Raw genomic sequence first — 15,929 nt, forward strand, 5'->3', positions numbered from 1 at the left:
AATGTGATAGAGAGTGACAGGTTGGGCAATGGGTAGAGCTGATAAAGTGATCCAAGAAAGTCTGGACCTGAATTAATAAAAAGGAGAGAGTCTCGTAAAGCTCAGGTGAAGAAGGTTCCAGTAGGATGCAATCACAAATACCTTGGCCCTTAGATGGGAACGAGAGTAATGCTTGAGGGGGGAAAGAAAAAAAAAGCAGTGCGTGCGAGCAGAAGTCCTCACCCTTGGGAAGCTGGATATCGATCTGTGCCTGGGCGCCACTTACAGCTGTGCTGAGTTAATTGGTTTGGTGGACTACAGGCATCTATATTTTTTAAAGACTTCCCCCAAATGATTCTAAGGTAGGCAAGGGTGAGAATCATTGGTCAAGCATGGTGTGTGCAGGAGAGAATGATAAGAGACGGATCCGGTGGGGCAGACTGGGGTCCAATCACACAGACCTCCAAGGAGGCCACAGTTAGAGTTTGTGTTTTAATCTTAAGTGAGCTACTGGAGGATTTAAGCATAGAAATGATGTAATCTGACCTAGGCTTCAAATGTGTCATTTGGGATAGGATTTGAAGCATGGTTGTCAGGAGGGAGGGGGCAGAGTGAAAACAACAAAAGCAATTAAATACACAAGTAAACACCAGTGACACAACAAATACTAATCACCAATGGTGGTTGTTCAACGAAGGTCTGAGACATGAAATACATCAATTAGTACACTTCAAATGACATTGGTCTAACCTGGTTAAATAGTAAATTGAGCTAGCATTTGTCTTTCTGTTTCCACTTTAACCTCAAAGTCTTGATGTGTCAGAATCTTTAATGGAGACAACAGTTATGCAAGGGTTCTTAACACTGGTTTCTTATTAGAATCATCTACAGCATTAAAAAAAAATACTGAGGATAGCCTCACCTTTCTCCTTCAACTTCAATCTACTGATTTGGTGACTGAACCTGGACACTGGGAATTTTTAAACTCCTCAAGTGATTTTAATCTACAGACAGCAATAAGAAGCACTGCATTAAACAAATAACCTGTTAATGGGAAGAGTTGTGAAAACTGACATAGAATTCTGAATTGTTTGTAGTTGATTGGTTTAGCAACACAGAGAGTCTTCACATCCAGGAAATGGAGTCCAGCACAGTGAATTTAGGGTAGATGTGATTGTGAGTTGCCATGCTGAGATGGTAAATGGAGTGTGAAATGGTTTGCTGGGCCTCAGTGCAGCAGCTTATTTATCCTAGGAAAAGAAGTCAGGGGTGGGAGTCCTCAGCTTTGTATTTTGTTTTCAAAGCAGAACATCTCTATAAGGGATTTTAATCTCTCCTACATGTCTTAAATCTTGAAAACTTGTCAAATTTATGAAAAACCAAAAATCTGCAGTTAAATTTACTGGTGATTTGCATGCATCCTAAATATGAAGAGGATGTGTGATTAAGCTGTAACCTTTCCAGAATGTGTGAGAATTCCATGTTGGGGCTGGATGACTAGGAGAAGCTCAGTGCTTTCAGGAGGGCGTTGATGACGCCAGTACTGAGGCTCTTCTCTTTTGAATGCTTTGTATGTGGCAGGGCCTGAGGGTGGAAAGTTGGTCTAGGTTACCTTGCAGAGCCTCTTCTGCAGAATGTGAAGTTAAAAGTTTTTAAAACAAATACTTTTTGGAAGTCTTAACTACTTATAAAGCTGAGACAGAGGAAATGAGTGTATCACTGGATGTACAAATCTGGCATAGGAATTTACTTTAAAATTATATTATAAATGCCTCCTGGAAATTTTTTTTGTATTAACTTATATCATTATTGTCTATAATATAATGTTGATTATACTTCTTATTATTTGAAAGTGCTGAAAATGAGTTTCTTTTAAAGCATTCTTTGGGCTTGTCTTTTATGAATGAGAATGGCCATTCCTTCCTTAGATGTTGAATTAATGAGTTTTTAGTGTATATTACTTAAGTATCAATGTTAAATATCCATAGACTTGAAATCAGTTATAAAATAACATATGACTCATTACATGTGACTGTGAGAAATCATTTCTTTTACCTTCACATAGTTGTACTCTAAGAGAATAAACTGTTCATCAGGAGATACTGAATAATCATTTATAGAGTATCCAAGTTCATCCTGTTAATCAAAGAGAAAAAAAGAAAAACTGAAAATGCAACTGACATTATTGAGCACTTCCTCCGTAGAGGGAACTGTTCTAGACATGTGACTCATGCCTCGGGAGTTTTCAGTCTAGGAGAAGTGGCACATTCAACCACACAAATGACCGTGATGGTCATCAGTATTGGAGAACCAGGGAGAGAAGGGTAAATTCTGAGGAAAGATGGCCATGAGGATGAGGACTGGGAACAGAGAGGACATTTTCAACAGGCAGAACAGCATGAGCAAAAACCCACATGAGGGAAGGGTGTGCATGTTTAGAAAATGGTTAAGGGTCATGTGTTACCTGAGTACAGTTTAGGGTACAGTGTTGGATGACATGGAAGGTAAGAGGACAGAAAACTAGAACAATGGCTAGGACCTAAAATAGAAGAAGTGAAGAAGTTATGAGCTATATTTTGCACAGGAAGTGATAGAATCAGGTTTGTCTTACAAAGACACACTGGTGACACAGTGACTCAAATGAGAGGGGAGAGCAGAGGGGTTGCCACTAATCCTGGACTAGGGCAATGCAGTGGTCCTGTTGTACAGAATGGAGATAGGGACACAAGCTAGAGCACTCACTATGCCAAGATTAAACAAGGCCTTGGAGCAGGACTATGCAGTGGAAATGCAAATGGAAATCTGAGAGACGCCTGGCATTGCAGAGGTGGACTTATTAGGTTTGTTGAGAGGCTAAGCATAGGGGCTGACAGAGAAGGAGTCAAGGAAGATTCTGAGATATCTAGCTTGAATGACTTGGAGAAGAATACTATTTACCAAGATTGGGGGCTCAGGAGAGGAATAAGATACTTTCTTTTTGCTAGGAGCAGAAGGGAGATCACGAGCTTAACTGGGGATACTGAGTTTAAAGATCCACATGCAGGAGACAGCAGGCTGTCGGAAATGGAGGTTTATATCTCGGGAGGAGGTTAGTGTTAAAAAAACACGTATTTGAGAATTAATGCCATAAAGGCAAATGCTGATGCTGTGGGAGTGGATGGAATTCAGCAAAGGAGAGCATGCGAAGTGAGAAGAGAGGTGAGCCAGTGAGGACAGAGGAGCCCAAGGAGCACTTACATTTAAGAGTATGAGTAGAGGAGGAGGACTTGTCAAAGGAGACGAAAGAGGAGCCAAAGCAGGGAGCATTTCAAGGAGAGAAAGATCCACTGTGCCATATGCTGCAGAGAGAGTCCAACAGGATGAATACTCATCATTTGAAAGGTTATGAGAAAAATCCCCAGTGTTTCCCAAAAGCATGATTTAATTACATGATGAAACATACAAATGTACTGTTCCTCAAGAAAATAGAGCTGTTTCCATATTCAGCATTGAATAACAAGATATTATTATCTTGTTTGTAGAGATATTCATGATCTAAAGAGAGAAAAAGGCCAGATCAATATTGTGCATTGCTATTAAACATCTTTAAAAGCTAAAAATCATGCAATAAAAAGTTCAAATTTAAGTTCACACAAATACTAAATAAGCATTTCTAAATTGGAAAAACATTAGTTGAAGCATATTACACTAACATACATTCATTTTTCCACCATCGTTATCAAGATTTCAATTCACATTTAACTTTTCATAGTGCCTAATAAAGAAATAGGAGCCCTATTGGCCAATAGTTGAGTGCTCAGCTGCTAACTGTACAGTTGGCAGTTCGAACACACCCAGTGGCTGCTCGGGTGAAAGACCTAGTAATCTGCTCCCATAAAGATTACAGCCTAGAAAACTCTATGGCGCAGTTCTACTCTGTTACGTGGGGTTGGTATGAGTCAAGCTCATCTCCACAGCACCTAACAAAACCGTCAAAGAAATACTAAGCTTTCCTTCTATCTTCTCTCCTTTCACGCCCTTAAAGAGAGAAAAATACTCTCCCATAAGGCCTTAAAGAACAAGGATTATATCTTTTGAAAGTCATAAAAGTTCCCTACAACCTAACTAGAATGAATATAAGCATAAATATCTGCAACCCTCCCCACCCCCAGTCTTACCTGATATCCACCGTAAAGAGTAGTACTTAATTCTAAAAGTATTTTTTAAATAATCAGTTAAAGTATAAGTCCTACGACTGTCAGCTGCAGCATCATCTGCTGGTTGGAAACAAACAAACAAACAAACAAATGTTCAGTAAAATGGAATAAGCTAAGTTTCAAATAAAATAAATAAACAAATTTCTACAATACATGCCGATGACAAAATGCAGAAACACGTCCACAAAATGAAAAGATGCACCTTAAAAGATTTCAGACTACGTGGACAGAGTAAAAATGCATTTAACTGTTAAATCGTATGAGTGTGTGTGTCTTTCAGGTTGTTATATCAGTGGTACATTAAAACCAGTTCCAATTCTGACCAAAGATTCTATAGAAGAATCCCAATCAAAGCGAGGGAAAGCAGTACAGAATTTCAAATTCTCATGGACTCCAGACTTTCTGAAGCTACGGAAACTGGAGGAACCCCTGAAATTATGCCCTAAAATAATCTTTAAACCTAAACCCTAAATCAAAAATATCCCCCGAAGTCTTCTTAAAACCAAGCAATAGTTTAGCTTACCTAGGAAAAAAAACTATATGGGATTAAATTCACAACAGCAACTCAAAACATTAGAAAGGAACCTTAGGGGGCTCTGTGAGTTTACGTTAATCAGGGAGATAAAACTCAGAGAAGGAAGGTGAGAATGGTCGCACAACTTGAAGAGAGTAATAAAGGTCACTGAATTGTACAGGTAGAAACTGCGGAGTTGGTATATGTTTTGCTGTGCATGTTCCCAACAACAACAAAATAAATATAATTTTTAAAAAAGAAAGAAAACAGTCCTAACTGCAGAGTATACAATTCTCACATAGAAGATACCTATATATCAGTGAATAGTAGCTTGGAGGATACCCTGAAAATATTTGTAGATTAAAAGCTTATGAAGTCAAGAAAAAAAGAAAAGAAAAGAAAGAAATGCAGCAATTTAGTAAAACCAACCCTTGGGCTTACCAACTTTCAGATAAGAAGTAAAACCTTGTGCTAAGAAAATATAATTTCAAAGTCATATTAAAGGTAAAACCAAAAACCAAACTTGTTGCCATGGAGTCGATTTCGACATAGAGAGAGTGATCCTATAGGGCAGAGCAGAATCGCCCCATAGGGATTCCTAGGCTGTAATCTTTACAGAAACAGACTGCCACATCTTTTTCCCTCAGAGCAGTTGGTAGGTTAGCAGCCAAGTGCTTAACCATTGAGCCATGAGGGCTCCTTTTAAAGTGAGTACTACTTGAAAAGTATCCTTGACAATGTATACCCTGCTATTAAGAGCATTTAGTCTAGAAAAGACGTAAAGCACATCTCAAAATTAGTACAATGGTATAGACATTCACAGTCCTAATAATACCTGCAGATAGACACATAGACAGGTAGATAGATAGATCTGTATCTTTCCATCATACTTACTTAATGTGTATGCTGAACAAATAATCCGAGAAACTGGACTATATGAAGAAGAATGAGATATCAGTATTAGAGGAAGACTAATTAAGAACCTGCAACATGCAGCTAACACAACTTTGCTTGCTGAAAATGAAGAAGACTTGAAGCACTTACTGATGAAGATCAAAGACTACTGCCTTCAGTGTGGATTACACCTCAAAAAGAAGAAAAAAAAATCCTCACAACTAGAACAGTAAGCAACATCATGGTAAATGGAGAAAATATTGAAGTTGTCAAGAATTTCATTCTACTTGGATCCACAATCAACACCCATGAAAGCAGCAGTCAAGAAATCAGACACATTACGCTGGGCAAATTTGCTGCAAAAGACCTCTTTAAAGTGTTAAAGAGTAAAGATATAACTTTTGAGAACTAAGGTGCACCAGACCCAAGCCATGGTGTTGTCAATGGCCTCGTATACTTACAAAAGCTGGACAATGAATAAGGAAGATGGAAGGAGGTTTGATACCTTTGAATTATGGTATCGGTGAAGAATATGAACATACCACGGACTACCAGAAGAATGAACGAATCTGTTTTGGAGGAAGTACAGCCAGAATGCTCCTTAGAAGTGAGGATAATGAGACTTTGTCTCACATACTTTGGACTTGCTATCAAGAGGGACCAATTCCTGGAAAAGGATATCATGCTTGGTAAAGTAGAGGGTCAGTGAAAAATAGGAAGACCTGCAACGAGATGGATTGACACAGTGGCTGCAACGATGGGCTCAAACATAGCAACAATTGTGAGGATGGCTCAGGATTGGGCAACATTTCATTCTGTTGTGCTTGGGGTTGCTCTAGGTCAGAACTGACTCAATAGTACCTAACAACAACAGACCTATATAGAGAGATAAATAATGTGCGCACACACACACACACACACACACACACACACACACATTTGAAGCCCTGGTGGCACAGTGGTTAAGAGCTCAGCTGCTAACCAAAAGGTCGTCAGTTTGAATCCACCAGCAGCTCCTTGGAAACCCTATGGGGTGGTTCTACTGAGTCCATAGGGTTGCTATGAGCCTGAATCGACTCCATGCCAATGGGGTTTGGCTTTTTGTTTTGCTTTGTTTTTAATTGATATTCTGGATACCAAAGCTGATATCATACTCTTGCTTGGCCAAGGATATCCTTGTAAGGTCCACACCTGCCTTGGCTTGTGTTAAGCTCACTCAGCTGCTTCACAATGACCCTGCAGCCCTATTTCCATGTACTGGCTGCCCAGTTCCAGAGCAGCCTGATAAATTGGAGCAAGAAGTGCAACAAATGTTTCTTGGTTTTTGCCTTGCTATTTGATAAGCAGGGCACATTGGAAGACAGTTTTGAAACATCTAGATAAGTGAGTTCTGTGAGATGTGAGTGCCAAGTCCAGGTTTTGACCTTTAGCAAGTTTGTGCTTTGCTGCCAAGTTACATCCTATTCTGTCAAACTTTTATAGGACACGCTCACATTTCTTCTTCCTTGTCTACTTTCTCACTGACAGGGCACTGCTGCAGCAACAGATGAAGGTCTTTGGCTGCTGGTTCAGTTCTCCTAGTGCGGCCTGGGACAAATCGTTCATTTGACTTATCAGTTCAAAGCATTGTGCTAGCCAAGTAAAGCTGCTAATCATATGTTACCCATCAGCTTATACGGAAACTCTTAGATTTAAGCCTTCTTTCATTTAAAAAACAAAAGAAAGAAAGGGTAATAACCTTATATTTTACTTCTTTGTGAGAGCAATTATGAGGCTGAACCATATGCAAATATCATTTTTAATCAGTCAAAAACAGAAGAATTTATATTGTTTAAACTGAAAATGGTTTGACTTAATAAGAAATTCTCATCAAAGTCTTATCTTAATGGATTCTTGCTGTAAAATCAAAGTGATTTCTGAATAAAGGTAATTCCAGAACGGTAAGATCCCAATGAAAGTAGTGTGGTTCCACAGGATGGTCTTGCTTTGGCCAAGTGTTGCTTTATAACCACAGGATATTTTGAATGTATTTTTACTAATTCATAGTAAAATTTTTGGGTGTCTTATTAAATTCTGATTTAAAAAAAAAAACGAAACCCATTGCCATCGAGGTAATCCTGACTTATAGTGACAGAGTAGAACTGCCCCATAGAATTTCCAAGGAGCACCTGGTGGATTCGAACTGCTGACCTTTTGATTAGCGGCCATGGTTCTTAACCACTATACCACCAGGGTTTCCTAAATTCTGATACATAGTACTTTTACTTCAAAAAAGATAAGCTGTTTCGGTAAATTAGTGGCTAATGAAATACAACTAAAAACAAACATGCTCTCTACTTCTCACAAAAGCATATAAAGTTCTTATACACAGAAAAAAGAGATGTCTGGTTATAAAGTGCTGCTACTTGAAAGGTCAGCAGTTCAAACCCACCAGTAGCTCCACAGGAGAAAGATTAACAGTTTGCTTTCGTAAAGATTTACAGCTTTGGAAACCCTATGGGGCAGTTCTACTCTGTCCTGTAGGGTCGCTATGAGTCGGAATCGACTTGATGGCAATGGGTTTGGTGGGATTTGGGGTTATAAAGTTTCTGTGTTCTCTACGGTAATCAGTTAATGCTTCTTATTGATGCTTGTACTTTTGGTAACCCATTGCTGTCAAGTTGATTCTGACTCATAATGACCCTGTAGGACATAGTAGAACTGCCCCATAGGGTTTCGAAGGAGGGTCAGGTGGATTTGAACTGCTGACCTCTTGGTTAGCTTTTAACCACTGCACCACCAGGGCTTCAGTGTTTATGATGATATCTATAAAAGAAATAAAATGAGTGTTACTTCAGATTTTGGTCTAGCAAAATAACGGCCTTGACATAGGGTAAAGACCCATTGCTGTCGAGTCAATTCCAACTCATAGCAACCCTACAGGACAGAGTAGAACTGCCCCATAGGGTTCCCAAAGATCTCCTGGTGGATTCAAACTACCGACCTTTTTGGTTAGCAGCCAAACTCTTAACTACTATGCCATAAGAGTTTCCCTGGCATGGGGTAAATGAAGAAAAATCAGGAAGGCAGAGGAAAAAATACAAGGAGCAGTGCCTTATATCTTGTCGCATATGCAGGCTACCACCCGTCTCCACTGATTCAACAAATACCAACTATGCAACTATGTAGCCTGTGTCTTTGATATCAAAGAGCCTGTATTTGAGCTCTGGTCTGCTCCTTGCTTTGGGGCCTTTTGCAAATTGCTGAACTTTTCAAAGCCTCAATTTTTTTTTTTTCATCTATAAAATGGGAATAGCATTATATAGCCCATATAGTCTTGCAATAATCAAATGAGATAATATAAGTAAAGTGCTTATCTTGGGACTCAGAATTTAGGAAACCCTCCAGATATGCTAAGGTACTTAAAAAAAAAAAATCTACCATAACATAGTATTTTATTTATTTAGTTTTTTATTATGTTTTAGATGAAGGTTTACAGAGCAAATTAGTTTCTCTTTAAACAATTAATACTCACATTGTTTTGTGACATGGTTACCAGCCCCACCACTTGTCGACACTCTCCCCTTCTTGACCTTGTGTTCCCTATTACCAGCTTTCCTGTCCCCTCCTGCCTTCTAGTCTTACCCCCGGGCTGGTGCACCCATTTAGTCTGGTTTTGTTTAATGGGCCTGTCTAATCTTTGGCTGAACGGTGAACCTCAGGAGTGACTTCAGTACTGAGTTAGAAGGGTGTCCAGAGGCCACACCCTCAGGGTTTCTCCAGTCTCTGTCAGATCAGTAAATCTGGTCTTTTTTTGTGTGTGTGTGAGTTAGAACTTTGTTCTACATTTTTCTCCAGCTCTGTCTGGTACCTTCTACTGTGATCTCTGTCAGAGCAGACGGTGGTGGTAGCCAGGCATCATCTAGCTGTGCTGGACTCAGTCTGGTAGAGGCTGTGGTCCATTAGTCCTTTGAACTAATCTTTCCCTTGTGTCTTTGGTTTTCTTCATTCTCCCTTGCTTCGATGGGGTGGGCAGGGTGGGACACCAGTGGAGAATCTTAGATGGCCACTCACAAGCTTTTAAGACCCCAGGCGCTACTCATCAAAGTAGGATGTAGAACATGTTCTTTATGAACTATGTTATGCCGATTGAGCTAGATGTCCTCTGAGACCATAGTCCCCAGTACTCAGCCCAGTAATTCAGTCCCTCAGGGAGTTTGAATGTGTCTATGAGGCTTCCATGACCTTGCCTTGGTCAAGTTGTCCTGGCTTCTCTAGTATTGTGTAATGTCTTACTGTTCACCAAATTACCACTTATCTTTTACTGTATATATATATATTTTTTTACTGTATATTTAGTGTTTTTCCCTCCCCACCCCACCCCACCCCACCCTTCCCTCATAACCATTAAAGATTCTTCCTGCGTGTAAACCTTTCATGAATTTTTACAATGGTGGTCTTATACAGTATTTGTCCTTTTGTGATTTACTTATTTCACTCAGCATAATGTCCTTCAGATTTATCCATACTGTGGGATGTTTTGCAGATTCATCATTGTTCTTTATTGTTGCGTAGTGTTCCATTGTGTGTATGTACCGTAGTTTGTTTATCCATTCATCTGTTCATGGGCTGTTGAGCTATTTTTTTATTGTTTTGTTCCCAGCATGTGCTAGGAGTACTTGCTGGATTCAAACTGCTGACCTTTTGGTTAGCAGCTGTAATTTTAACCACTACACCACCAGCATTTCCAGGCATTCAGGATAGAAAGTGACTAGAACATAGTCTTTCCCCTGGAGCATCTAGCAGTGATGCTGAGATTAAGAATTTATCTGCAGTAGAAATCAAAAAACCACACCCATTGCCACTGAGCGGATTCCAACTCATAATGACCCTATAGTGAACCTATTAGAGTAGAACTGTCCCACCATAGGGTTTCCAAGGAGTGGCTAGTGGATTCGAACTGCTGACCTTTTTGGTTAGCAGCCAAGCTCTCAAGAACTGTACCACCAGGGCTCCATCTGTAGTAGAATACAACGAAATTATCGGAGCTGACCGCCTTGGCCAGAGGTGCCAAAGGTACACAATCCAAAGGCGCTCTCTCAAATGATGGCATCGATTCCTGTATATTCTTAGTGACCTTGGCATTGTAAACAGCTTTACAATGTAGAATTGTAACAATGAGGTTAGGTGTGACCAACTTTCCTTCAGACTCACTCTCGTTACGCAACTTACTACGGGCTTGGAAAAGAAGAGACAAGGAAGGCCCTCCTTTCTTGTGAGGAACAAGCCAGGAGTAAGCGGGGTGGCGAATGACATATGGCTCCAACAGGTTGGAAAGCATTTACCTGTCAAGGAATCTAGAAGATGATGCAGAGACTGCTGCACTAAAAAGATGGAAACTCGAGCCACGATTACACGCAGGCGTTTCAAGGTGACTTTTTGTGTTACTTCATGTTTTGAAAAGTTTCACTGAACAAAATAAAACTGCTGTGATAAAAAATAAAGACTTTATTTGCAGTAAAACTATAGCCAATTAAGGTCCACTATGTTCTTATGCCAAATGAACTTAATATTAAAACCATTAGATTAAGAAAACATCAGGATAAGTATAATAAGGTATTTTGCTAAGTGCTGATGAGTATCACTTTATCCCTTTGCCATGTCTGAAACAATCTATAGCATCCACAGCAGAAGTAAGTAATTATAGTATGGAGGAAAAACACTGGACCTAAAGGAATAGAAAACTTGTTAAGAGTGGTGTTTCCCTGATACACAAAAAGCGTTAGAATATAATCACAATCACCAAATTTACCTTCTTGATAAGAGAAACATCCCAAGTACATCAAGTGGCATATGATAAATGCCTTATCCTTCAGCTGGAGTCTGTACAGTGTTTGGAATGTGGGCTCTAAGCATGTATACTAGGTCAAGTGTCAGATGGCCAAACTTTTGTTAGAGATGTAATCACTGTATTTTCAAGGGTCCATTTTTTTATTGTTAAAGGCCATCCAAACGGTACAATGCACACTTCCGCAAGCAGCAATAATTTGGAAAAAAAGAAAAAATTTAGTGGGCATTCTAGGCTCATTTGTCATGGCTATAGCTTCAACCCTCTAATCAATCCACATAGGTCAGGCCCAGGGACTTTGTACTCCTGGGTATTTTTCTCTGCCTGGAATGTTCTTCCCGAGAATATGCTGGGCACTTTCGCCTTTGCTTCCTTTAGGTCTTTATTAAATGTTGCATTCTTTCCCTGGACTAACACTGCAACTTCCTTTCCCATAGCACTCACTCTTGTCCTTCCTAACTTAATTTTTTTCCTTAGCATCCATACCATCTTTGTTGTTGTTGTTGTTAGCTGCCATCCAGTCAGTTCCAACTCATAGTGGCAGTATGGACAACAGAACCAAATATCACCCAGTCCTGCGCCATCCTCACAATCATTGTTATGCTTGAGCCCATTGTTGCAGTCACTGTGTCAATCCATCTTGTTGAGGGTCTTCCCCTTTTTTTGCTGACACCCTACTTTACCACACATGATATCCTTCTCCAGGGATAGATGCCTCCTGATAATATATCCAAAGTATGTGAGATGTAGTCTCATCATTCTTGCTGCTAAGGAGCATTCTGGTTGTAACTCTTCCAAAACAGATTTGTGCGTTCTTTTCGCAGTCCATGGTATATCCAATATTCTTCACCAATTCAAAGGCATCAATTCTTCTTTGGTCTTCCTTACTCATTGTCCAGCTTTTGAATGCACATGAGGCAATTGAAAACACCGTGGCTTGGGTCAGGCTTACTTTAGTCTTCAAGATGACATCTTTGCTTTTTAACACTTTCAAGAGGTCTTTTGTAGCAGATTTGCCCAACACAATGCATTTTTTGATTTCTTGACTGCTGCTTCCATGGGTGTTGATTGTGGATTCAAGTAAAATGAAATCCTTTACAACTTCAATATTTCCTCCATTTATTATGATGTTTATTGGTCCAGTTGTAAGGATTTTTGTTTTCTTTATGTTGAAGTGTAATCCATACTGAAGGCTCTGTTCTTTGATCTTCACCAGTAAGTGCTTCAAGTCTTCTTCACTTTCAGCAAGCAAGGTTGTGTCATCTGCATAACACAGGTTGTTAATAAGTCTTCCTCCAATCCACATAGTAAGCACTCAAATATTTGCTGAATGCAAAGATAAAAGCCAGTGTGGGGACCATGGTCTCAGGGAACACCTAGCTCAATTGGCATAACATAGTTATAAAGAAGATGTTCTAGATTCTACTTTGGTGAGATCTTAAAAGTTTGTGAGTGGCCATCTAAGATACTCCACTGTTTTCACCCCGATGGGAACAGGGACATTGAAGAAAACTAAAGATACCAGGGAAAGATTAGCCCAAAGGACTAAAGGACCACAACCAACACAGCCTCTACCAGACAGAGTCCAGTACAACTAGATGGTGCCTGGCTACCATTACCGACTGCTCTGACAGGGATCACAACAGAGAGTCCCGAACAGAGCTGGAGAAAAGTGTAGAACAAAATTCTAACTCACACACACACAAAAAGACCAGACTTACTGGTCTGACAGAGACTGAAGAAACCCTGAGAGTGTGGCCTCTGGACACCCTTTTGGCTCAGTACTGAAGTCACTCCTGAGGTCCACCCTTCGGCCAAAGATTAGACAGGCCCATTAAACAAAATGAGACTAGAGGGGCATACCAGTCCAGGGGTAAGACTAGAAGCCAGGAGGGGACAGGAAAGCTGGTAACAGGGAACCCACGGTCAAGAAAGGGAGAGTGTTGACATGTCGTGGGGTTGGTAACCAATGTCACAAAACAATATGTGTACCAACTGTTTAATGAGGAGCTAGTTTGTTCTGTAAACTTTCATCTAAAGTACTGTAATAATATACAAAATATATAAAAGCCAAACAAAATAAAAACAGGAATCAACAGCTCCAAGTACCAACATTGTAAACACTGAGTGGCTGTGGTAGTAGGAAGAACATGGACTCAGCCAGATTGGTCTACATACAGTTAGGATAGAAACTTGGGTTCCAACCTGCCATTAACTGCTAAAGGGTCATCTCACTTCTCTAAGCCTGTGCAGTCATTTATCTGTTGTCTTTCAGATCCAAGTATACTCTTCTACACTTTGCTTAGTAAAGCCAGTAGGAGAATTTATGGGTGTATTTCCCAGAATTCTTCCTCTGCAGATTCCTGGTAGGTTCCAACGATAGGGGGAAATAGAAAAAGACTGGACATCAGTGAAGGATGTCCTATTTCTTGCTGATCCCAGCTCAGCAGGAGCAGCAGTCCCAGCTTCTAGCTTCTTTTGGAATACTCAAAATCCAACCTATCATGCCTTCCAGTGGTATCGGAAGCAGCTGGGTGCACTACACCCCTTAGTGGTTTGAGCCCAGCTCTTCTGGGTCCTTCTTCCCCTTTGTTCCCAAGCCCTAGGTCCTCCTTTCTGCAGTTACTGGTCTCTGGATTACCTCAGAATTCTTCTTTTGCTCTTTTCTCTGTGTAACTAATATTTTATATTAAGTCCTTCTGCTGAAATAGTCTAGTGTGATTTCTATATTCATCACAATACCCTAACTTATACATAGAAAAAACATATTACCTATAAAATAATGTCTTGTTCAGCTCTATGATGGCAATATCTGACAGTAAATATTTCAGGCTCTCTGGGGTGGCCATACAGTCTCTGTGGCAACTGCTCAAGTTGGCTGTTGTAGCCTGAAAGCAGCCACAGACAATATATAAATGAATGGGCATTGTTATGTTCCAATAAAACAATTTACAAAAGCAGACTTCGAGCCCTGGCTGTAGTTTGATGACCCCTGAGCTAGATGTTCTCAGAACTGTGAGCAAGGCAAATAAATTGCTCCCAAGGTCAGTTTTAAAACTTTAATTGTCCTGAAATGATAAGAGTATCATCGTAAGACTCCGATATATACAGGAGAAAACTGAAAATGGGCAGAATATTCATGTCTTAGTATTCAGGTCAATATGACATCTACAGACACTGGAAAAGAAATGCAAGGCTGGGAGGACTGCCCATTGTGACCTAGTTTACAATGCCTGATTCACTCTGAAGTGAATCAGAGGCTGCACACACAGGAAACACGCGTTAAACAAGGTGTAAGGACTGTTTTATTTCTTTTTGAAATGGAAATTGCTTTATTGTTTTGTTTCCTGATTATACTACTCCATCTCCCCTTGTTATAACTCTTCTAGGAATAAACAAGATTGGTAAAACAATGGCTAAAGTTAATATTTATAGGGCTTTTATGCCCAAGTTGACTGACAATAGGCCAGTGGAACTAGTGGTGATTACAAATAGCAGAAAAAGTGGAAAACTTCTTAACTGTATGGATACATGACCCACGGGCCCATGGAGCATGCAACTAGTTTAGCAAAGGGGTGGTTTCTCTTTAAAAATACTTAGAAGTAGTTGTAGTAATTCATCAACGAAGGTATTATAATGCAAGCTAAGAAGGTTTAGCCTGTGTTAGAAAGAGAATTGATTGGAGAACATCCACATTTGGGGAAGCTAAAAGCTCTAACATAAAATTACTGAAGAACTTTCTAGAAACTTTTGTAGGCATCATCAACAAGGCTACTTTCTATGACAAGTGTTTGTCATTTAGGATATAAGGAAAAACAATCACTGGAAATCAAAACTGCCACAGAAATTGCCCCTTTCCTAGCATTTGCCTGGCAAAATTTCCAGGTGTATGGGCAAGTGTTGTATAGTACCTGCCTCTGGGGCTGGGGCTGATGAAAGAATAAAAAAGTTAAAAAGAAATATATATATATACACACACACACACACATATATATAAGCCAAAAAAACCAAACCCAGTGCCATCGAGTCGATTCCGACTCATAGTGACCCTATAGGACAGAGTAGAACTGCCCCATAGAGTTTCCAAGGAGCGCCTGGAGGATTCGAACTGCTGACCCTTTGGTTAGCAGCTGTAGCACTTAACCACTATGCCAGCAGGGTTTCCGTATATACGTATATATGTGTATATATATATATGCAATAGCACATGTTTATAGTTCTTTCAGTGGGTTGGGCTATTATTCTAGGCATTGTGCACATATTACTCATTTATTCCTCTTATCATTATCCCCATTTTACAGATAAGGAAACTGAGACACAGGGAGTAACTAAAGTCCCATGATAATAAGCTCTAAAGTCACATTTGAACCAGGCAATATGGCTCTTAAGCCTATGGTTATAACCACTCTTCTAAAGAACCTAAGTATTTAGGAGAGTGATCACACATGATAAATGCTATGTAGGTAGTTTTTGTGAATTGGTATATGTCATGGATTGAACTTTATTCCCCCAAAATATG

The 15,929-nt window shown here is 39.8% G+C and overlaps 1 protein-coding gene across 5 annotated transcripts in view; it reads right to left on the reverse strand.

The window, feature by feature from the left end:
* The window catches only part of DPP4 (dipeptidyl peptidase 4), a 95,354-nt gene that overhangs the window by 62,207 nt on the left and 17,218 nt on the right, over window positions 1–15,929 (reverse strand). The window contains exons 3-5 of one of the 5 annotated variants that reach the window (XM_049887305.1): window positions 4,137–4,232; window positions 3,422–3,513; window positions 2,035–2,115 (exon numbers count right to left, since the gene is read on the reverse strand). The exons of 1 other annotated variant lie outside the window; for it this stretch is intronic. In XM_049887305.1, coding sequence (XP_049743262.1) covers window positions 2,035–2,115; window positions 3,422–3,513; window positions 4,137–4,232 — 269 coding nt within the window. 3 more of the 5 variants (XM_049887304.1, XM_049887307.1, XM_049887306.1) reach the window with 3 other exon arrangements.

This window comes from Elephas maximus, chromosome 6 (assembly GCF_024166365.1).
Source record: "Elephas maximus indicus isolate mEleMax1 chromosome 6, mEleMax1 primary haplotype, whole genome shotgun sequence".
Taxonomy (NCBI): domain Eukaryota; kingdom Metazoa; phylum Chordata; class Mammalia; order Proboscidea; family Elephantidae; genus Elephas; species Elephas maximus.